A 23,940-nucleotide genomic window follows, 5' to 3' on the forward strand; every position below is an offset into this window, starting at 1 on the left:
CATATTGGCCAGGCTCAAACTCCTGACCTCATGATCCGCCCGCCTTGGCCTCCCAAAGTGCTGAGATTACAGGCGTGAGCCACCGCGCCCGGGCTGCTGCTGGTTTTTGTCATGGATGCCTTAGCTTAGCATTCTTTGGCCCTTAGACCCACACCTGTTCCTCTTGCAGGTGACCATCTACCTGGGGAAGAGAGACTATATAGACCATGTCAGCCAAGTCCAGCCTGTGGGTAAGTTGCTTGGAGAAAATTGTAATGCTGGTTTTCCTTTAGGTCGCAGATAACTGCTCACTTTGTATTTTTAAAAATCGGCCTTGCTAATAATCTAAATAAAGAAATGCAAATTAAAACCTCAGTGAGGTGCCACTGGCTGATTGGAAACAATTTTATTTATTTTTATTTTTATTTTTTTGAGATGGAGTTCCGCCCTTGTTGCCCAGGCTGGAGTGCAGTGGCATAATCTCGGCTCACTGCAACCTCTGCCTCCCGGGTTCAAGTGATTCTCCTGCCTCAGCCTCCCAAGTAGCTGGGATTACAGGCATGCATCACCACACCCAGCTAATTTTGTATTTGTAGTAGAGACGGAGTTTCACCATGTTGGTCAGGCTGGTCTCAAACTCCTGACCTCAGGTGATCCACCCGCCTCGGCCTCCCAAAGTGCTGGGATTACAGGCATGAGCCACCGTGTCCAGCTGGAAAGAATTTTAAAGAGTGTGAGGAGACAAAGGACTCATGTCTGGAATGTATGAAGAACACTCCGAACTCAGCAGTACAAAAAGCAAGATCCCATGAGAAAACGGGGAAAAGACAGGAAGAGACATTTCATCAAAGAAGATACACGAAGACAAGCAAGCACATGAAAACATCTTTGGTATCATTAGCCACTAGGGAAATACAGATTAAAGTTGCAGTGAGAGCTTATTATACACCTACCAAAATGGCTAAAATATTTTAGGTTGGTGCAAAAGTAATTGCAGTTTTTTGCCATTACTTTCAATGTAGTGGCGAGATCTTGGCTCACTGCAACCTCCGCCTCCTGGGCTCAAGCGATCCTCCGACCTCAGCCTCCCTAGTAGCTGAGACTACAGGCATGTGCCACCACACCTGGCTAATTTTTGTATTTTTTGCAGAGATGGAGTTTTGCCATGTTACCCAGGCTGGTCTCGAACTCCTGAGCTCAAGTGATCTGCCTCCTTACCCTCCCAAAGTGCTGAGATTACAGGCATGAGCCACTGTACCCAGCAGCAGCTTCTTAAAACATGAAACACATACTTACCATATGACCCAACAGTTGCATCCCGGGCACTTATCTCAGAGAAATGAAAACTTGTGTCCTTATAAAAACCTATACGTGATTGTTCACAGCAGCTTTATTTGTGGTAGCTCCAAACCGGAAAGAACCAAAATGTTTCTCAGAATGTCCCACGTCAGCTTCCTAGTTTTGATATTGTACTGTAATTATGGCAGATGGAACCATTGGGAGAAACTGGATGAAGGATACTAGGGACGTCTCTGTACTATCTTTGCAACTTCCTGTGAATCTATAATCATTTCAACACAAAACGTTTTTTAAAGAGTGTAGGAAAACTGGCAGTTTCAGACACTGGATATGCAAATGTGCCTTGGCAAAACACTTTCTGGAAGGCTATTTGGCAGCATGTTATCAAAAGCCAAATCCAATTTTATAATTTATTTTTAAAAAGTCATGGAGAGATATAAAGATGTATGTATAAGGATGTTCATCACAATATTACTTACAATGGGAAAAATTGGAAACAACCTAGATGCCTTAACAATAGGAAGTGATTAAATAATTTATGGTACATCCATTCAATGGAGTAATATGTAGCTATTAAAATGATTAGCGCATGTTTTCTCTATATGTGTGTGTGTGTGTATATATATATATATACGTGTGTGTATAGATGTATGCCTGTGAGTATGAATAGGTGTTTGCAATGTATAATTGAGTGAGGAAAGCAGTTAGCTGAACAGTATGTACAATAGGATCTTTTTTTTTACTTAGTAAAAGCATTCATATAATTAAGTTATATATGTCTGGAAAAAAATTTTTTTGGCAGGGGTGTGGGACAGTGTCTCTGTCACCCAGGCTGGAGTGCAGTGGCACAGTCACAGCTCACTGCAGCCTCAACCTCCCAGATTCAAGAAATCCCCCTACCTCAGCCTCTCACATAGCTGGGACCACAGGCGTGCACCACCACACCTGGCCCATGCCCTGCTAACTTTTTTTCTTTTTTCTTTTTTGTATGTTTTGAGAAAAGGTCTGGCTCTATTACCCAGGCTGGAGTGCAGTGGCATGATCATGGCTCACTGCAGCCTTGACTTCCCGGGCTCAAGGGATCCTCCTGCCTCAGCCTCCTGAGTAGTTGGGGCTACAGGCATGCACCACCACACCCAGCTAATTTTTTCTTGTTTCTTGTAGAGACAGGCTCTCATTTTGTTACCCGGGCTGCTGGCTAATTTTTTAAAAATCTTTTTGTAGAGACAAGGATCTCACTGTGTTGCTCAGGCTGCTCTCGAACTCCTAGACTCGAGCAGTCCTCCTGCCTTGGCCTCCCAAAGTGCTGGGATTACAGGCATGAGCCACCACACCTGGCCTGGAAAAATAAAATAAAAATCTGCACCAAGATCTTCACAATAGGTATTCCCAGGCAGTAGGAATTTGGATGACTTTTTTCCCTTTGCTTAACTTTTCTTTCTTTCTTATAATGAACATGGATTACATGTGCAATTAAAAACACACATAGTTTTTAAAGTAGGTGTCTGGTTTCTTTGATCTTCTCCACCCCCAATGCTCTCTCCCTCTTTTGCCTTAGATGGTGTCGTGTTGGTTGATCCTGATCTTGTGAAAGGAAAGAAAGGTGAGATGAAGCCCCTTGTCTCAGGCTGGTTTCTGGGCGGAGTGGACTGCTCTCTGGGCGGCTCTGGGAAGGGGCATTTACGTGGAAGGAGAGATGGGAAGGCAGAGGCAGCGCACTTGCACATGGAACCAGTGCCAGGCCCACTGACCCTGTACCTAATTCATGTGACATAGGTCCTGTTGACACCAGAGCTCACTCGCTCAACACAGTCGTTGTCCAGGGTGGCAGATAAGTAGACGGTAGACGGAGCCCAGGTCTGTGGCCCCCATCCCTGTGTGCTCGCCCCTGTATCATGTACTTCTGTGCTAGGGGCAAACTCAGGAGGGTGCCTGGGGTTCCTAGGACTCAGGAGGACACCAGACCTTGAATGAATGAGGGGCGAGTGAGTGGGCAGTGTTTCTTCTGAGTCAGCAGCAAGGGGCAGTTACCTTTGGGGCTTACAGGCAAAATTCTCAACCAACAGCTACCACGCACTTGGAGGGGCCGCCTCTGATGTGCTTTATATTTGAGAAATAGGTGCTTCGTGTCTTTTTTAGAAGGTGTTGTGAACTTCATACAATTCTTTTGGTCTACTGGACGCGCACTTTAAGTCTGTTCAACAAGTGGAATTTTCAGAAGTGGGGGTTTGGAGAATGCTCAGTATGTTTCAGAGCAGCGTGAAAAGGAGGCTGGAACTTGAGCCTTCTCAAGTTGGATTTCACCTCCCCATGTGGCCTGTGAGCCTTCCGGCTCCTCGCTCAGCCCACGATTGACCCTGGCCCACATCTGCTTTGCTGCCCAGCGCTGTTTCCCTCTGCATCTTACCTTCTTCCTTCATTTGTCCAGACATCCTGCCCTCTAGAACCTGAGCAGCCAGCACTGTCTCAAAGCCTCTGAGGCCACAGAGCTAGGGAATGAAGGGGGCGGGCAGGATGGAGGGGACTGGGTCCTCTGTCTTCAGATTCTTACCATTCTGGCAACATGATACAATTGGGAGGAAGATGCCAGGATCTCCCTTTAGAGCGGTGAACCCTCACGAAGGGGCTGATTCTCCAGAGCGGTGTAGAGTAGCTGGGTGGCAGGGTTCTCTCCCTATCCCCTCCAGATGCTAAAGGTTGAAAACCCATGTTCGCTGCCCACTCCATCAGTGGTGGTGGGCGCCAGGCCAAGGGCCAAGTCCGACCTTGCCTTCATCTCCTTTGCAGTGTATGTCACTCTGACCTGCGCCTTCCGCTATGGCCAAGAGGACATTGACGTGATTGGCTTGACCTTCCGCAGGGACCTGTACTTCTCCCGGGTCCAGGTGTATCCTCCTGTGGGGGCCGCGAGCACCCCCACAAAACTGCAAGAGAGCCTGCTCAAAAAGCTGGGGAGCAACACGTACCCCTTTCTCCTGACGGTGGGTGACTCCTCCGGCCAGCCCTGCTTCCTTCACCCGCAGCACCTTATCATGTGGATGGGGGCAAAGGAAAGGGGACAGAGGAAGAACTTCACATCTGCGGGCCTGGAAATTGCACCCTTGAAAGAAATTCTAGATTGCATGGTCTGTGATTGTCTTTTTTTAAGTTGTTGAAAATAGCCTCTTAGCCTTTGAAGACACCCTTTCAACCTACCGTTTACATATTTCCCTTGACCCGACCCCCTAATTACATGAGCACGTGTTATTCCTTTGCTTGCTAAGCTCGAAAAAGAAAGCTCACAGAAGTGCCCCTTGGCCCTGGGGAGTTCTAAGCAGGAAGGGGTTCCCTACAGGACAGGAGAGCTTGGTGAAGTAAGATGTCACCTTTTCCTTGCCCACAGCTTGGGGGATCACAGGAGATATCTTCATCTCTCTAGGGGCCCGTCTGTCATCCATTGAGACCTGGCTACCAACAGTGCCAGCGTGCAAACCCTCTGAAGTCTTGGCCGTGAGCTCAATTGGGGGAAGCTACCATCTGCTTTACGAGCGTGTGTATTTGTCTTAAGAGCATATACACTTCCAAAGTTACATGGTTCAGCCTTAAAAAGGAATGAAATTCTGTTCTGTGCTACGCCATGGATGAATCTTGAATACATTATACTAAATGAAAGGACCCAGACACAAAAAGACAAATACTACATGATTTCACTTACAGGAGATACCTGGAGTAATCCGATTCATACAGACAGAGACAGAATAGAGTTTCCCACAGGCTGGGGGGTTGGAGGATGGGGAGTGGGGGTTTAATGGGAACAGAGCTTCAGACTGGGATGATGAAGAATGTTCTGGTGATAGATAGTGGTGATGACTGCAGAATAGTGTGAATGTACTTCATGCCAATGAACCGTACAGTTAAAAGAGCTTAAATGGTAAATTTGATGTTATTCTATGTTTATCACAATTGTTTTACAAAATCATGTTTACAAAAAAGTTATAAGGTCGTGGGTGCTCCCATGTACCTGTGCTGGGAGTTTGAAGTGACATAACCTTTTAGAGACAATATGTCAACATGTATTGAAAGCCTTAAAAAATGTGCTTCTCCGAGGTCAGGAGATTGAGACCATCCTGGCTAACATGGTGAAACCCTGTCTCTACTAAAAATACAAAAAAAAAAAAAAAAAAAAAGTTAGCCGGGCGTGGTGGCGGGCACCTGTAGTTCCAGCTACTCAGGAGGCTGAGGCAGGAGAATGGTGTGAACCCGGAAGGCAGAGCTTGCAGTGAGCCGAGATCGTGCCACTGCACTCCAGCCTGGGTGACAGAGCGAGACTATCTCTCCAAAAAAAAAAAAAAAAAAAAAAGTGCTTTTTCTAGCAGTTCAGCTTATGGAATTAATTGGCTAAAACTGATTTATTACAGCATTGTTTATATTTATTACAGCATTGTTTATAAAAAAGAGTCAAGACCACTTCAGTAGCCAGCAAAGGGGACTGGCTACGTCAAATGTATATTATAGAGCCCTAAAAAGGATGATTCAGAACTGTATTTTATGATGTGGGAAAATGGTCACAATGCTTTCTGAAAAGGGCTAGAATTAATGAAGTGAGTAAACAGACTACAGAACATGATCATCACTTTGTCCCATTTCTGTAAAACGTCTTCTCACATATACATTTTTAGGCGTGGCCAGGTGCAGTGGCTCACACCTATAATCCCAGCACTTTGAGAGGCCAAGGTGGGTGGATTACTTAAGATCAGGAGTTTGAGACCAGCCTGGGCAACATGGTGAAACCCCATCTCTAGCAAAAATACAAAAATTAGCTGGGCGTGGTGGTGTGTGCCTGTAATCCCAGCTACTCCACTGCACTCCAGCCTGGGCGACAGAGCAAGACTCCGTCTCAAAACAAAACATACATATTTATGTGTACAGGCAGGAAATTTGGGGAAGGTTATGTTAGCAACATGTATTTGGGTGTCAGGAGTATAGGTGAATGTGTTTTTTCTTTTTTCTTGCTTATCATCTTTATTTTCTAATTTTTACATGGTTATATATTACCTATGGAACAGCCCCTTCTGAAATAAATGAATTTTTATTTGTTTCTTTCCACAGTTTCCTGACTACTTGCCCTGTTCAGTGATGTTGCAGCCAGCTCCGCAAGATTCAGGGAAGGTTAGTTCAAGAAGGAATGCCATGGTTTTATGGATTTGTTCACTCCTTCAATAGACTTTTTTCTTTTTTGAAACGGTTTTACTCTGTCGCTCATGCTGGGGTGCAGTGGCACGATCTTGGCTCACTGCAACCTCTGCTTTCTGCGCTCAAGCGATTCTCTAGCCTCAGCATCCTGAGTAGCTGGGACTACAGGTGTGTGCCACCATGCCCAGCTCATTTTTGTATTTTGTGTGGAGGCGGGGTTTCACCACGTTGTCCAGGCTGGTCTTAAACTCCTGAGCTCAAGTGATCTGCCTGCCTTGGCCTCCCAAAGTGCTGGGATTACAGGTGTGAGCCACCGCACTGGCTCCTTCAATAGACTTTTTTGTTTTGTTTTGTTTTAGATGGAGTTTCACTCTTGTTGCCCAGGCTGGAGTGCAATGGCATGATCTCGGCTCACCACAACTTCTGCCTCACGGGTTCAAGCGATTCTTCTGCCTCAGCCTCCCAAGTAGCTGGGATTACAGGCGTGGGTCACCATGCCTGGCTAATTTTATATTTTTAGTAGAGACGGGTTTTCTCCATGTTGGTCAGGCTGGTCTCGAGCTCCCGACCTCAGGTGATCTGCCTGCTTTGGCCTCCCAAAGTCCTGGGATTACAGGCGTGAGCCACCGCGTCTGGCCCATTAGACTTTTAAAGATAGCTTTTTATCATGGAAAATTTCAAACATACCCAAAATTAGAGAGACCAGTATAAAGATCCTCCATGAACCCATCACTCATCTTCAGCAGTTATTAACCATGAACATCCTTGTGAACAAAATCACAGAGTCCCGACTCCCATGAGTCTCACACATTAACCGAGAGAACCAGGTAAACCCAAATAACAGGGAACTGCACGGCATGCCGGGTGGCCACAGGTGCTGTGGAGGACAGGAGGCTTGTGAGAGACAAGGGGAGTATCTGGTGGGATGTGTGTTGAGGGTGTTTAAAGCCAGCCTCTAATGAGGCAAAGGAGAAAGCCACACTCTCCCAGGGGAGAGCCTTCCAGGTAGAGGGCGCACCTCGCCTGGTGTGTTCTGGGGGCAGCGAGGAGGCTGCCTGCTGAGTGAGAGGAGCAAGGGATGAAAGGGAGGCCAAGTGCAGTGGCTCAGGCCTGTCATCCCAGCACTTTGGGAGGCTGAGGTGGGCGGATCAACCCAGGAGTTCAAGACTAGCCTGGGCAACGTGGCGAGACCCCACCTCTACAAAAAATACAAATATTAGCCAGGATTGGTGGCACATGCCGGTAGTCCCAGCTACTTGGGAGGCTGAGGTAGGAGGATCACTTAAGCCCTGGAAGCAGAGGCTGCAGTGAGCTGTGATCATGCCACTGCGCTGCGCTCTAGCCTGGGTGATAGAGTAAGACCCTGTCTCAAAAACAAACAAAAAAAAGAAAGTGGGAAGCTGAGGTTAGAGTGGAAGGGTTGGTGTGGCCAGATAATGAAGGACCTTGTCGATGTTGTAGAGACTTGAGTTTTTGCCTGAATGAGATGGGAGCCATTGGCAGGCTGTGAATGACAGGCGCTGACTTTCCAAACGGTCACTATGGCCACAGAGTTGAGAACGGAGTTGAATTGGCCAAGCATGTGCTGTGGGGACTGAGGGTGTGTGAGAGAGGAGTGAGCCAGGTGGACGGGGCCCCAGCATGGAAGGAGGTGGTGGGGACAGGAGGAGAGGGAGGTGCCAGGACCCATGGGTTCAGGCCCCATAAGCCACTGGATCTGGGATTCACAGAGTGGCAGATTCTGTAACTGGATTCTGGGATGGGCAGTGATAGGTGATGACAAGGGCAGTGTTTTTGTTGCGGGGCATCTGACCCGTTAGTGGTTTGTGAAATCAACGTAGTGGATCCAAAATGGCATTTTTAAAAAACAGAATGGAATGGAACGGAATGGAATAGAATAGAACAGGCTGGGCGTGGTGGCTCACACCTGTAATTCCAGCGCTTCGGGAGGCCGAGGCGGGCAGATCACCTGTGGTCAGGAGTTTGAGACCAGCCTGGCCAACATGGCGAAAACCCATCTCTACTAAAAATACAAAAATTAGCCAGGCATAGTGGCAGGTGCCTGTAATCCCAGACAATTGCTTGAACCTGGGAAGCAGAGGTTGCAGTGAGCCGAGATTGTGCCACTGCATTCCAGGCTGGGCATCAGAGCAAGGCTCCATCTCAAAAAAAAAAAAAAAAATTAGCTAGGCATGGTGGTACGCTACTCGGGAGGCTGAGGTGGGAGAATCACTCAAACTCGGGAGGCGGAGGTTGCAGTGAGCTGAGATTGCACCACTACACTCCAGCCTGAGCAACAGAGCAAGACTCCATCTAAAAAAAAAAAAAAAGAATAGAATAGAACAAAATGGAATGGATTGGAAAATCTCAGAGTGTGTCACACATGGCGAAGCTGAATATGGTGTCAGGAGAGTTGTTGCACATGTTTGCGTCTGTTTACCGGGCTGTGTTACAAATCCAATTTTCAGAACAACTCGAAGCTACTGGTCCAGGAAAACAGGGTAGGGTGTGCGCAGCCAAGATGGGGGAAGATGAGGTGATTACAGAAGAAGGGGGCACAGAACAATGGGGAATGTAATTGGTTGTGTTAGATCTTATAGTGCTCTATAAGAGAGACCCCAAATTCAGATTTTTAAGTGACCTTTCTTGATTTTTACAACACTGTACAGGCCCAACAAAGCACCACCTGTTTCCTGTTCTAGGAGAGGAGCAGGTCTTAGCATAGCTGCAGGGCTTCAGGAAAGGGGACGCGCCCTGAGCCCAGGGAGCTTGAGAGAAGTGCCTGAATGCCTGGGGGCCTGGGGCCTTGACAGCTGAGGAGCCCAGGTGGGCGAGCAGAACAGGCGTTGCTGTGGCTGAACAATGGCCGGCTGATGGCAGGGAAGGATGCATGTTTATTTTCCACCTAGAGTTTAGTACTGCTATGATTCCCTGGTTGCAGAACCGATAAATCCGTGCCTCATATGTCACCATGGACAGAGCTGGCTTCCTGTAATTTTTGCCAGCTCTACTTTCCCCTCCAGGTAGTGGTGGAGGGCAGGCCGGTGCCCTCCTCTGGCTCCCCAACGCCTGTGAACGTGCAGAGATGAGGGAGGTTACAAAGGGCTTGCACTGGGGGCCAGGGGCTTCACACACTGGGAATCGCATGAAGGTCACTGGCAGATGCGTTCATTCAACCCACACAATGCTTGAAAGTCTTTTTATTTAATTTAAAAACTAGGAGATTTCACTCCAAATTCCATGTGGAGTTTCTTTTTTAAAAATCGAGCTGGCTGGGAGCGATGGCTCACGCCTATAATCTCAGCACTTTGGGAGGCCAAGGCAGGTGGATCACGAGGTCAGGGGTTTAAGACCAGCCTGGCCAACATAGTGAAACCCCAACTCTACTAAAAATACAAAAATCAGCCGGGCATGGTGATGCACGCCTCTAATCCCAGCTACTCAGGAGGCTGAGGCAAGAGAATCACTTGAACCCGGGAGGCGGAAGTTGTGGTGAGCCAAGATCATGCCACTGCACTCCAGCCTGGGCAACAGAGTGACACTCCGTCTCCAAAAAAAAAAAAAAAAAAAAAAAATCGAGCTGCCAGTACTGGGTGCCTTGCTGCCTGGCCACATGAGGCTGCCGCTGAACAGCAGGTGACCATGGGGGTCAGGGTTTCCATACCCTATCAGGGCATTCCTGGACCCCAGCACTGGTCCCGTGAGTACCTGTACCTCTGGCCCCTGCTGTAGGCAGTGGAAATCAGTAACATGCATGGGATCACAGTTGGGGACACATAAGTGTGCAAGGTGGTGGGAGGCAAGGACAGCCAGGATGCGAGTGACTCTCCACAGCAGCAGGAGGGCTCATGGGGCAGGCGGATCCCCTCCCTCTGGGGGCTTTGGGCCTATGGCACACTCCTCGCGCTACTGTCATTGTTTTACTGTTAGTATGCTTCCAAATCCCTAAATGGTGCAATCCCGAATAGGACATGGCCAAGACAAAAAGAGATAGTGCCACATCATGTGCCCTGTGTGAGGTGTGGCCCTCTGGCCTGGCACCCAGGGAGGGAGTCACTGATCGCTGCCTGTCTGCTCTCTCTCCCCAACAGTCCTGTGGGGTTGACTTTGAGGTCAAAGCATTCGCCACAGACAGCACTGATGCCGAAGAGGACAAAATCCCCAAGAAGTAAGAGTGTGGTTGTGGAATAGGTGAGGGGTCTGCGGTGGGGGTGGAGAGAAGAGACGGCCTCCACCTTGTCTCTGTGGGACAGACCTCTTCCCATAGGGCTGGCATGGCTGGGGTACCATCTGCATGTGGGATGGAGGTCAAAGGTTGATCATTTTTTGGGGAAAAAAAAAAATACAAGAAAATGACAGGCCCGTTAGCAACCTCCAGGGCTCACGTAAGCCCCGAAAAGCTCCCAGGTTTCCCCTTTGTTTAGGTTTTGTTGTTGTTGTTTGTTTGTTTGTTTGTTTTTTGTGGTAAAATGTACACAACATGAAGTTTGCCATTTTAACCACTTTTTTTTTCTTTTTTTCTTTTATTTTTTGAAGTGGAGCCTTGCTCTGTTGCCCAGGCTGGAGTGCAATGTGACCTCGGCTCACTGCAACCTCCGCCTCCCAGGTTCAGGCGATTCTCCTGCCTCAGCCTCCTGAGTAGCTGGGATTACAGGCGTGTGCCACCATGCCTGGCTAATTTTTTTTGTATTTTTAGTAGAGACGGGGTTTCATCATGTTGGCCAGGCTGGTCTCGAACTCCTGACCTCAAGTGATCCGCCCGCCTTGGCCTCCCAAAGTGCTGGGATTACAGGCGTAAGCCACTGTGCCCGGCCCATTTTAACCACTTTCAAATGTACCATTCAGTGACTTAAGTACATTCTGAATGTTGTGTAGCCGTCACCGCTGTCTATACCCAAAACTTTCCCATTGCCTGAGCAGGAACTCTACAACCATTAAGCCTACTGCTCTATCCCTCCCATTCTCCCACCCCCTGTGCTGTTTTCTTTTTTTATCTAAACAAGATTTCCGCCTGGCCCGTCGCACTGTCTCCTCATGCCCCATGTACACATCCCTGGAGGCGCAGGATAGTGAGCTGCAGTGATGGAGCTAGCATGTATATGGCAGCTATTCCATGAGGCCCTTGACGCCCTCACACCTCAGCCTCGCTGAGAGGAGGCAGATCCGGGAATCTATGGAGCCCAAGGGGCTAAGCTTGGCCCTCGGGATGTTGCCTGGCCCCGCAGCTTCCCCCACAGGGAAGGGACCAGAAACCAGACCCCCAGGCTCTTCCACCGTCAGGGCTGCCTCAGGCTCTGACCAGTGTCCTTGCCCTCTTCCCATCCACCCTGTCTCCATGGGGAGCGTTCCTGGAGAATCTCCGTGTGACGGTGGGGAGAGAACAGAGGCCCCCTTGAAGTGGCCTGGGTGCCAATCCCTGGCTTGTCTGTGGCTGTTCCCCGCAGGAGCTCTGTGCGATTACTGATCCGCAAAGTACAGCATGCGCCACTTGAGATGGGTCCCCAGCCCCGAGCTGAGGCGGCCTGGCAGTTCTTCATGTCTGACAAGCCCCTGCATCTTGCGGTCTCTCTCAACAAAGAGGTAACCACCTACCATCACTACTACCCACAGGGCAGCAGGCCCAGGGGCAGGCCCCACAGCCCTCTCTTCACCAGCCTTGCAAGGTGCCTTGCAAGGAAGCTTGTTTCTAGGATAAAGCACCAACATGCGTAAGTGACTGGCCTGTTTTCACAGCCTGGAGCTGGTCAGCATGGTCCTTAGAGGAGGATGGAACTGGCTTGCGTTCCACCCACTGGCTGTCCTGAGGGACTGGGGAAGGAAGGGGCGCTGCTTTTCACATACCTGCCCCCGAGCTGTCCTTGCCCTCTCCACCTCCATGGGCCTTGTTCACCCATGGAGCATCAATAGCTGGTATCCCAAATTCTTCACTTCCTGGGAAATTTAAGTTTCGCAGAAACCATGTGGGATGGTGGTGTCACCTGTGATGTCATCTCTTAGGGGTGTCATGCTGGGAAAAGGTGAGAGCTGCTGGCCGAGGCTGGCTCTGGTTCCTCTGGTCAGCAGTCAGCCGTGTGTGCACCGTGTGTGTGTACACGTGTGTGGGTGTGCCCAGGGGCTGGGCTACACAGGCTCTGCTGGGTGGGATGCCAGCACTTGGCTTTCCCAGTGGTTTCCTTTCACTTCACTCATCCTGCCCCCATAACCTCCTGACCCCTGGCCTCCTCCATTCCCCTCCCCAGCTTCCCACAGATGGGTGGAATGTGTTTCAGGCCCTTCCTTAGAAGAAACGTATTGCTATCACTTCATCTTCCTTAAATTCTGCTGCTTTTATTCCAGTGAAAGGGATTGAGATGAATCTAGAAAGCTGTGAGATTAAAGACACCACCACATCTGTTCTCTTCTTCTGACCTATCTGCTGACTTTTCTAGATCTATTTCCATGGGGAGCCCATCCCTGTGACCGTGACTGTCACCAATAACACAGAGAAGACCGTGAAGAAGATTAAAGCATTTGGTAGGACTTTCTTCTCAAAAGTAGAGGGCAGAGTCTTCTAGAATTTCTGATCCTGTTTCCTGAGGGGTCACTTCTCTGGTCTGATAAGGCCCTTCTGGGTCCTTGGAACTGGCTACTTGTCTCTGCTGTCATAGGCAGCAGGACTGCGGAGGGAGAAAGGCCTTACAGGTCATCTCATTCAACTTCCTGCCCACTTATGGCTGGCTTTTGTCTTGGAACAAAATTCCTGACAAGTGATCTCTTTCCATGGTTATGCCTTCCTGGAGGGGCCCCACAGCGCTCATCGTTGTTGACAGGTGCAGCACGTTGTCATGGGGGAGGCCTAGTTTGTGGACTCAGGCTGTGGGCTCTGTGATCCCAGCTGGCATCCGCAGCAGGGGCTCCTTGTCTACCTTCCCAGGCTTTGTGTGGCTCTAAGGAGAGGTCCCACGTGGAAGCACTTTGTAAATGGTGAAGTGTGACTGTCTCGGCTCAAATGGTCATCATGTCATGGCTGACCTTCCCATATCCTACAGGGGAGGCACCTTCTGCCTGCTGTTCCCACACATTAACTAAGCTCAAAGGGCATCAAAGCACAGGGGGTCTTTTTTTTTTTTTTTTTTTTTTTTTTTTGAGATGGAGTCTCGCTCTGTCGCCCAGGCTGGAGTGCAGTGGCACGATCTCGGCTCACTGCAAGCTCCGCCTCTCAGGTTCACGCCATTCTCCTGCCTCAGCCTCTCCGAGTAGCTGGGACTACAGGCGCCCACCACCACGCCCGGCTAATTTTTTGTATTTTTAGTAGAGACGGGGTTTCACCGTGGTCTCGATCTCCTGACCTCGTGATCCACCCGCCTTGGCCTCCCAAAGTGCTGAGATTACAAGCGTGAGCCACCGCGCCCGGCCTGCACAGGGGGTCTTATATGATGGTCTTATGTTGCACTTTCATGAGAAAGACATTATGGAATGACCTGTGAAGGTAACCTCTAAGTTCAGTTTTTAACTCAAACATTCGATGACCAAGACAAAGTTAGACTTATACATCTTGGGGTGACTGTCCCAGGGCCTAGGACTGAGGATGTGGAACTTCCAGTCCTAAAATGGGCTATTCTGGGCAAGCCAGGGTGAGCAGTGGCCCTAGGTGTCATATACCACTTTTCCCTGTGAGTCATCACAGATGAGGGTCAGGAATCCTGATGCATGCAGACTGAGAAATTCTAGACTTTTCTTTCCTTCCTTCCTTCCTTCCTTCCTTCCTTCCTTCCTTCCTTCCTTCCTTCCTTCCTTTCACAGAGTCTCCCTCTGTCACCCAGTCTGGGGTGCAGTGGTGTGATCTCGGCTCACTGCAACCTCCACCTCCTGGGTTCAAACCATTCTCCTGCCTCAGCCTCCCAAGTAGCTGGGATTACAGGCGTGCACCAATTTTGCCCGGCTAATTTTGTATTTTTGGTAGAGACGGGCGTTTCGTCATGTTGGCCAGCCGGGTCTCAAACCCCTGACCTCAGGTGATCCATCCGCCTCAGCCTCCCAAAGTGCTGGGATTACCAGCGTGAGCCACTGCACCCAGATAGCTGTTAACGCTTTTAAAACAAAATATTAATTGCTTTCTATAGGCTGGGCACTGTGCTGCATGCCTTGCACAAATTGTTTCTTTATCCTCAAACTTTGGCCGGGTGCAGTGGCTCACGCCTGTAATCCCAGCACTTTGGGAGGCCAAGGTGGGAGGATCCCTTGAGCCCAGGAGTTCAAGCCCAGCCTGGGCAATATATGGAGACCCTGCCTTTATTTTTAAAAAAAATCCTCAAACTTAATTTTAAAGGTGATTAAAAGTCATCTTTTTAATCATCACAATGTCCCTATGAGTTAGATGCAATTATTACCCCTATTTTACTGATGGGGAAACTGAAGCTTAGAATAGCTAAATAATTCACCCCACAGTTAGTGGCTAAGCCAAGACTGGCACCCAAACAGCCTGGCTCCAGGTCTACCTTCCTGTGCACCATGTTCCACCCACCAGCCAGTCCTGTGCTGCCTCTAGCTAGTCTCTTGGAGGCCAGAAAGGACAATGTTCATGAAATAAGATGGAGGATGTTAGATGGGGCTGAGCATGGGAAAGGAGGGATCTCCCAGGAGGTGCAGCTTTAGGGCACTGGGCCATGGATGGGAGTTGATACAGAGCAGGTTATGGGTGACCAGAAATGGCCTGGAGACGGGACTTCAAAACCTTGAAGCTGAGGGCTGAGAAAGCCTAGCCTGGGAAGTGGAGGGAAACCATCATCAGAGAGGAGAGACCAGTGTGTACTCTGGGAGGCCGCAGGGAACGTGCATGTGTCGGGGGACCAGTGCTGACCACCCGACTCCCGTCTTCCCCTTGCAGTGGAACAGGTGGCCAATGTGGTTCTCTACTCGAGTGATTATTACGTCAAGCCTGTGGCTATGGAGGAAGCGCAGTGAGTAGCTGGTGGGGTTTCCGTTTCCCGGGCGTCTCAGCCTTCTGTGTCAAGTTTCTCGCCGTTTATTGCTGAAGAAGGAACTAGAACGTTCAGCTAGCTCGCCAGCCTTCCACTTCCTTCCTCTTTCTCCTTTCGCGGGCTGCACAGAAAGGTAGCATCTTAGCTCTGCATCTACCACGCCCCTCTGTGCCCATCTTACAGGAGTTCTGAGGATTAATCCAAGCCAAAGAATGATGCAGAGGAGAGAAATAAAGACAGAAATGTTACCATGGGATCAGCTGGCTTTTTCTGTTTATCCTTGGAATGAATTGTTAGGAATTTGATACTATTTCCGCCTCCCAGAAGATGGTCAAATGAACTGTCAGCCCAGGCTAGGATTCCCTATCTTTTGATCTCAAATTGAAATCTTTTATCAGTGACAACTGGATTAGAATATATCCATTCTTAGCCGGTTGTTGTGAATGACTTTTCCCCTTTGTTAGAATCAAAAACAAATGAGAATCCTGCCATGGTTCCTTTATGCTGGCCTGAGAGACCTGCCCAGCTTTGCTGTGTGCCACAAAGTCAAATAGATTCATTTAATACATGGCTTGGGGTGGGGGGTGCTGATCCCCCACCTCCAGCGCCTGAGAGGATAGCTCGACCAGGTCTTAACCCTTTGCCTTGATGGCATGTTCTAAGCACCGTTGTATGTAAAAAATTTTAGCAGGGTTAGAGGAAGTTTAGGGTAGGGGAGTGATGAAAGACAAACTGATTCCTTAAGATAATATAAGGTAATAGATATATTTTTTTGAGATGGAGTCTCATTCTGTTGCCCAGGCTGGAGTGCAGTGGTGAGATCTTGGCTCACTACAACCTCCACCTCCCAGGTTCAAGCCATTCTCCTGACTTAGTCTCCCAAGTAGCTGGGATTACAGGTGCCCACCACCACACCCGGCTAATTTTGTATTTTTTTTTTTTTTGAAACAGTTTTGCTCTTGTTACCCAAGCTGGAGTACAATGGCACGATCTCGGCTCACTGCAACCTCTGCCTCCCGGGTTCAAGTTATTCTCCTGCCTCAGCCTCCTGAGTAGCTGGGATTACAGGCGCACATCACCACCCCTGGCTAATTTTTTGTATTTTTAGTAGAAATGGGGTTTCACCATGTTAGCCAGGCTGGTCTCGAACTCCTGATCTCAGGTGATCTGCCCACCTCGGCCTCCCAAAGTGCTGGGATTATAGGCGTGAGCCACCGTGCCTGGCTGATTTTGTATTTTTAGTAGAGACAGGGTTTCACCTGTTGGCCAGGCTGGTCTCAAACTCCTGACCTCAGGTGATCTGCCCGCCTCAGCCTCCCAAAGTGCTGGAATTACAGGCGTGAGCCACCACACCTGGCCTATACAGGAATATTTAAAAGGCAACTTTAGGAGAAACTTACTGTTACTCAAAACAGATTCAACCTTTAGGTCTACAAGGGAGGGAGACAGGAAAGAACCGCTACTCATTGCCTCCTTTCTGCCAAGCCTGGGCTCTGTTCTGCCTTTAGGGGATCCTCGCACATCCCTGTGCCCTGGGGGGTCTTGGCCCTGGTTCACCTTTCCGCATGTGCTCAGCAGCATCGGAGCAAAGGGTCCTGGCTGAGTTTTCCCCTAATATGTATTCCATCACCTGGTCCACTTTCAAAGTGTTGGGTGCATTTTGGGTCAAAGATTCCCAGGAAACTGGAAAGCATCCCAAAGTCCCCCAAAGGCTGGAGGAGCCTGGGAACTGGACTGGACCATGCTGACAAGTCTCAGGCTAGAGGCCACTCAGAAAGCCGCAGAGCAGGAGCCATCGTCCCAGAGCCCTGTGGCTTATGGGGCTTTGGTGGGCAGGCTTCCACGGAACCAGGTCAGACCTGACTCCTAAGCTGCTCCCCGCCATCCAAACCCACATCCTGAAGCTCTGGGGAGTGGCCCCAGGGCCTTGGCATAGTCCTTTGGCAAGCTCTGCACAAACACAAAAAGTCCATCCTCTGAGCCCAACCCCAAGGGCCCTCTTCCTATTCCAGCCATCTTTACCATGCTGTTTCTGCTTTTTTCAATGCCCAAATTATGCTCATTAAGAGAGGTTCCACCAGGACCCAGATGGTAGGATGTGGGCCACCTTGGGCTCTGGCAGATTTCTGTAAAGAGCTTCCTGTAGACACTGGAGGAAGGATAGGGGACAGCTGCTTTTACCTATCCAGGGAAACTTGATTAGGGAAAGGAAGTCCTTTCCCAGAGAGGCAGTTCAGACTTCCAGCTGTCTCAGGACAGCCTTAGAATGGTCCTGATGCTGGCCACACCCCACCTTGTTCTGGCTAGGCACAGGATGGAAGGTGTGCTGCCGGCATGAATGGGCTCTGCCGTCAGAGAGTGTGCAGCCACGTGACTGTGGGCACACTTCCCGTCTGGAAAATGGGGATCTTGGGAGCACCCTTGGTATGGGGTTGATGAGGGTAAGGTGAGAGTTTTGAGGACAGGCCTTAGCACTAGGCCTGGCACACAGCACGCACATGAGTGGAGGGGCCAACTCTCCAGCCGCAGAGGCTGCTTCTTGATCCTGGCCATGCTGCCATGTGTCTGCCTGGAGAAACACACATTGCTGTGTCCCCAGCTTGATCCCAGACCTGCCCGTTGGCACAGGGTCCCTGCCATCTGTCAGATGTTGAGAAATCTATACCCTGACTGATGATGAAGAAGATCCAGTAGAGAAAGAGCATGTGCTGCTTTGGACCTAAGCCAGTCGGTCTGTGTGACCCACAAATTGTGGGTCCCTGCGTTGCCCCTCTAGACAACTTACCACACAGTCACACTGTGACCCCCTTATAGTGACAGTTTTTGGTGACAAGAGCCTTTCTGGTCTGGACTTGCTGACACCAACCAGAAGGTTCTGCAGGCCACCGTGTGGTTCACAAAGTCTCAGGAGGAGACTGTGGTCTCTGACTCTTGAGCCAGTTGGTCTCATTAACTCCATAGAACATTCTAGAAATTCAGCAATTCAGAATAGGCTGAGTTGCTTGAAGAAATATCCTCCTGTTGCTGCCAGCCCACCCTGAGATTCACAAGCACTGTTCTGCTTCTCGTAAGGCAAGTTCCCAGGCACCTGAACCCCTCTTCCCAGGAGGTCCATCAGGGGATGTGGATCCTGGAAAATGCCTAATGTCAAACAGGGCTCGTGGGGTCCATGGCAGCTTTGATGATTATAAATCTCCTCTGTTCTTCTTCCTCTAGAGAAAAAGTGCTGCCAAACAGCACTTTGACCAAGACGCTGACGCTGCTGCCCTTGCTGGCTAACAATCGAGAAAGGAGAGGCATTGCCCTGGATGGGAAAATCAAGCATGAGGACACGAACCTTGCCTCTAGCACCATGTGAGTCCTGGAGGCTCAGGGAATAAACCCTGGCAGGGAGGGCTGGAGCTGGTCTGCTCCCCTTCACATCACCCCGCTGGGCTCGCAGGTGCGCATGTGCAGCATGGCGGCCTGTTCTGTGTAGTGTGGAGTGCATACCTAGGGGCCCACACAAGGATCCCACTCTCACCCCTGGTGAGGTGGGGGTTACACCCGTGCGTCCTAGAGACAGGTGCGCTAACCTCAGCTCTGCTGCTGACCCTGGGAAAATGCCTTGAGTTCTCTGAGAACCTCAGTTTTCCTGTCTTTAAAGTGGGGGCGATAATAGTTCAAGTCTCATAGAGTGGTTATAAGGATTCAGTGAGACAATCCATGGAAAGCGTGGGGACTGACACACAGAGAGTGCTCCAGGAATGTCAGCTACTGTTTTTAGAAGCATCACTAGCTAGTGTAGTTCCCTAAGCATGTAAACTGAGTAATGCTCTTTGCTGTATTCATTCATTCATTCATTCATTCATTCATTCATTCATTTGTCCGTTTCCATCAGGAATTGTGAAGAACAGGAAGTCCTAATGACTTTAGATATCCATTAAACTTCAATGAAATTAAGTACTGATCTGCTGCCCCTGACTCAGAGGATGACTGGCTGAATTTGGGCAGCAGATCTAGCAAAGACTGTACAGTGAAGTTCCCAAGTCAGTGTCCGCTGTCCTTCCAAGCCATGCTTTTGTGCTTCCCTTCCCAGGAGCGTGTCTGTTGGTGAACTCTGAGAGTTTTGGGTTGGAGCCAAAACCCAGGCTCAAGGCCCACTCACTGCCACCTCCCCATGTGATGTGCTGGGGGTTCCCTCTGTGGCCCCAGTAGACCACCTCTGAGGTGATGCCAACTGGATTGTTTGACCCCATGACCCCGATGCTCAGCAGCTCACACTCTCTGAGACCAAGAGTGGGGAACAGTGAACAACTGGCAGAAGGCAGGTAGAAGTCAAAGGATTTTCTGAGGATAATTGGCCAAGTTACTGTGTTAGATTCTAAAGCACATTCGTGAAGCTCCGGGAGAGAGAATATCAGGGAAACTGAGAGCCTAGATCAACGTATTCAAGGGCGTAGGAATCATAAGATGAATGATGATGGCTCACCGCACTGTGGGAATGTTTCATGGTGTGTGGACTAGTTTCTGAACATGTACGACTCAGCTGGGCACGGTAGCTCACACCTGTAATCCCAGCACTTTGGGAGGCTGAGGTGGGCGGATCAGGAGTTGGAGACCATCCTGGCCAACATGGTGAAACCCCATCTCTACTAAAAATACAAAAATTAGCCAGGCGTGGTGGCGGGTGCGTAATCCCAGCTACTCGAGAGACTGAGACAGGAGAATCGCTTGAACCCGGGAGGTGGAGGTTGTGGTGAGCCAAGATCGCGCCATGGCACTCCAGCCTGGTGACAGAGCAAGACTCCATCTCAGGAAACAACAACAATGAAAAAACATTTATGACTCTCCACACCTCCATGAGGAAGGTATATTTATATGCATTTTATGGATAAGGAAATTGAGGTTGAGCTAGAATGAAAGACTTATCCAAGGTCACTGAATCAGTTAATAGCAGAGCAAAGTCCACTCCGCAGCAAATCTCCCAGCCCAGGAAGATGCCAGGGGCTCTCGCTTGCAGGGTGTTCTCAAGCATGTGGCAGAGCATGTTCTGTTCAGCAGCTGCTCGGCCCCATTCAGCGCAAGTAGAGTTAATCCCAGCTGGGAGCAGTAGCTCACACCTGTAATCCCAGCACCTTAGAAGGCCAGGGTGGGCGAATTGCTTGAGCCCAGGAGTTTGAGACCAGCCTGGACAACATGGTGAAAACCCATATCCACAAAAAATTAAAACATTAGCTGGGCATGGTGGCACGTGCCTGTAGTCCCAGCTATTTGAGAGGCTGAGGCGAGAGGACTGCTTGAGCCCAGGAGGTCGAGGCTACAGTTACCTATGATCATACCATTGCACTCCAGCCTGGGTGATAAAATGAGACCCTGTCTCAAAAAAGAAAAAAAAAAAGTCAATCCCAGCAAAGCGGGGGATCTCAAGCTCATACCCCCTTTTCTCCCTTTGGAGGCATCCTCTCTTCACCAGGTACTTGGCCATACTCCACAAGTTCAGATAAAGATATTCTGCCCTCTTTTTAAAAATTATTTTTATTTTTTTGAGACAAGGTCTCACTCTGTCACCCAGGCTGGAGTGCATAGCACAATCTTGGCTCACTGCAATCTCCGCCTCCCGGGTTCAAGGGATTCTCCTGGCTCAGCCTCCTGAGTAGCTGGGATTAGAGGCTTCCACCACTGCACCTGGCTAATTTTGTACTTTCAATAGAGATGGGGTTTTACCATGTTGTCCAGGCTGGTCTTGAACTTCCTGAACTCAAGCGATCTGCCCGCCTCGGTCTCCCAAAGTGCTGAGATTAAAGGTGTGAGCCACCGTGTCCGGCTATTCTGTCCTCTTTTAAAGGAGCTCCAGACACCAGTGAGCCGAAGGAGCTCCCTGGGGAGCACTGTGGTCCTGGAACCACGTGCCTGAGACACCTGTCCTCAGAGGCTCCCGAGCTGACGTCTTCTTCCAGGCCCAGCACCTGCTGGCTGCTGCCCCAACTCTTTCCAGAGCTGCTGCATCCTCCACTGCCTTCTGCCTGTAGCCTTCAGGTTTCTTGGTCTTTTTTTCTATCATTATTTACACGATTTTTGTTAGCATTTCATGATTTTTTTCACATCTTAATTCCTGTTCTTAGACATCCTGCAGTACTCATGTCCTCCGCGTTGGATCTCACGCGATAAGCATCTGTGACAAAATGCCCAGCACGGTGCCTGCCAGATAGTAGGACTTCAGTACATATTAGTGGGATCTGGAATGACATTCCTGTCAAGGAATGTCACATTACACTGTCTTTGGGGACACATCTGAGAGTCTCGCCCATCCTGCTCATTCACTTAAACATTGACAGCTCTCACTTGGTGCCAGGTCTGATGCTGGGTGCTGGGGACACACAGCTGGATATCTTGGAAGGCAGGAGAGAAGGAGGGGGCATTCTGGTGTAGGGTTGTGTTGGCAAGGCTGGCGCGGGGGGCGCTGGGACACAGCTGGGGGTGGAGTACCAAAGGCAGGCCAGGGCAGCGCGTGGGCTGCCCCTGAGGCTGAACCTGCAAGTGGCCACAGAGCTCAGAGAAGGGGCCTGGCACGTGGGAGATGAGTTGCTGAGATAATCCAGGCAGGCAAAGCTTGCTGGAGGACTTGGGGACTTGCAGTTTTGGCAAGTGGTAGGAGGGAGTTGCCGAGGAGGATGACCGGGGGATGTGCATCTATAGAGGTCGAGCACAGAGAAGGGGGTTGCACGCTCTGGCCTCTGGGAACTTCTAGAGGAGAAGACACAGGAATTCCTCCAGTGCATGCAAGGAGTCCCCACACCCACTCCCCAAGTACACGAACTTCTAGGACTTTGGAAGCTCAGTGAGTTCACCAGTCCCTGGAGAACCTCCATGACGGCGTGCCTGCCTGGAACAGAAAGGCTGCCCATCCACTCTTCACCCTCCTCTGCTCTCCATCATCCTTCTCCTTTTCCTTTCTGTTTGGGCAGCATTAAGGAGGGCATAGACCGGACCGTCCTGGGGATCCTGGTGTCTTACCAGATCAAGGTGAAGCTCACAGTGTCAGGGTAAGTGTCCCGGCACTAACCCTTGGGCTGCTCTGTCCTGGTCTTAGATGGTCTGAACTTTTCCTTTCCTGAATGACTGGGAGACAGAAAGCAAGGAAAGGCCCACAGCTTCTACCAAGAATTACCAAGTAGAGCTTGGGAGAGATTCTGTTTGTCTAGTACCATGCTTCTGTCTGATAAAATGTCAGGTGGGAAAGGGTGGAGAAGCAGATTCTGAAATGTGTGCACTGTTAGCGCCACTTTGCAAAAATACGTGTGCATATGTGCATGTGGTGGAAGTTGATGTGCAAGAATGAGGATTAGTCAAATGTTATCCTTCAGAAAAGAATAACTATTGTGAAATAACTCTCAGTAAATCTTCGTGTATTTGCATCTTAGAAGGTATCCATCCATAAAGTGGGGACTTTCCCCTCCCCTCTCACACATGTAATCACAGGGCACAGGAGTCCTCTTTTCATACAAGAGTGCCGGCCGGGCGCGGTGGCTCACGCTTGTAATCCCAGCACTTTGGTAGGCCGAGGCGGGCGGATCACGAGGTCAGGAGATCGAGACCACGGTGAAACCCCCTCTCTACTAAAAATACAAAAAAGTTAGCCGGGCGTGGTGGCGGGCGCCTGTAGTCCCAGCTACTCAGAGAGGCTGAGGCAGGAGATTGGCATGAACCCGGGAGGCGGAGCTTGCAGTGAGCCGAGATGGCGCCACTGCACTCCAGCCTGGGTGACAGAGCAAGACTCCGTCTCAAAAAAAAAAAAAAAAAAAAGAGTGCCAATAGCTCAGAGTTTGAAGGGAACAGGTTTCCACTTTCATTTTCATGTGAAGCCAGTTTCTTCCATTTGTTTAATCTTACCAAAAGGGAAAAACTTGAATTCTCATTTTCATTTCAAGTTCCATTGCCAAAGGCTCTGGCCTTTTACCTGGATGAGCCTTGGGTAATTCTGCCATCAAAGGCAAGTCTGTGCCTAGGTTTCATACTTCTAAGTAGTAAAGAATTGCCTTGAGTAAAATAAGGGTTTAAAAAAAGAGTTTCCCAAATTTCTAACAAAGTAGAACATGGGTCTATTTTGCATTTTTCGTTAGCATAGTGTTTTTGTTTTTTTTTTTTTTCACAGTGGATAGTGCATAAAAGGATCTAAAAACAGGGTGGAGTTTCTTTTAGCAGTCCAGGAAAGCAACCAGCAGGTATTTCACAATGACCCCTGTGACTTATCTTGAATGTTAGGGCTTGACTTTTTTTTTTTTTTTTTTTGAGATGTAATCTCACTCTGGAGTGCAGTGGCATGACCTCGGCTCACTGTAATCTCCACCTGCCAGGTTCAAGTGATTCTCCTGCCTCAGCCTCCTGAGTAGCTGGGATTACAGGTGCCCACCACCATGCCCGGCTAATTTTTGTATTTTTAGTAGAGACGGGGTTTCACCATGTTAGCCAGGCTGGTCTCGAACTTCTGACCTCAAGTGATCTGCCCACCTCAGCCTCCCAAAGTGCTGGATTACAGGTGTGAGCCACC

General features: G+C 49.5%; 1 protein-coding gene across 1 annotated transcript in view; it reads left to right on the plus strand.

Annotated features, from left to right (window-relative positions):
* The window catches only part of SAG (S-antigen visual arrestin), a 39,372-nt gene that overhangs the window by 8,341 nt on the left and 7,091 nt on the right, over positions 1–23,940 (plus strand). The window contains exons 3-12 of the mRNA XM_003278557.4: positions 170–230; positions 2,837–2,881; positions 4,066–4,259; positions 6,367–6,426; positions 10,542–10,618; positions 11,895–12,030; positions 12,879–12,963; positions 15,317–15,389; positions 18,627–18,764; positions 22,358–22,435. Of these exons, the coding sequence (XP_003278605.1) occupies positions 170–230; positions 2,837–2,881; positions 4,066–4,259; positions 6,367–6,426; positions 10,542–10,618; positions 11,895–12,030; positions 12,879–12,963; positions 15,317–15,389; positions 18,627–18,764; positions 22,358–22,435 (947 nt within the window). The remainder of the gene's footprint in view (positions 1–169; positions 231–2,836; positions 2,882–4,065; positions 4,260–6,366; positions 6,427–10,541; positions 10,619–11,894; positions 12,031–12,878; positions 12,964–15,316; positions 15,390–18,626; positions 18,765–22,357; positions 22,436–23,940) is intronic.

This window comes from Nomascus leucogenys, chromosome 22a (assembly GCF_006542625.1).
Source record: "Nomascus leucogenys isolate Asia chromosome 22a, Asia_NLE_v1, whole genome shotgun sequence".
Lineage (NCBI taxonomy): Eukaryota > Metazoa > Chordata > Mammalia > Primates > Hylobatidae > Nomascus > Nomascus leucogenys.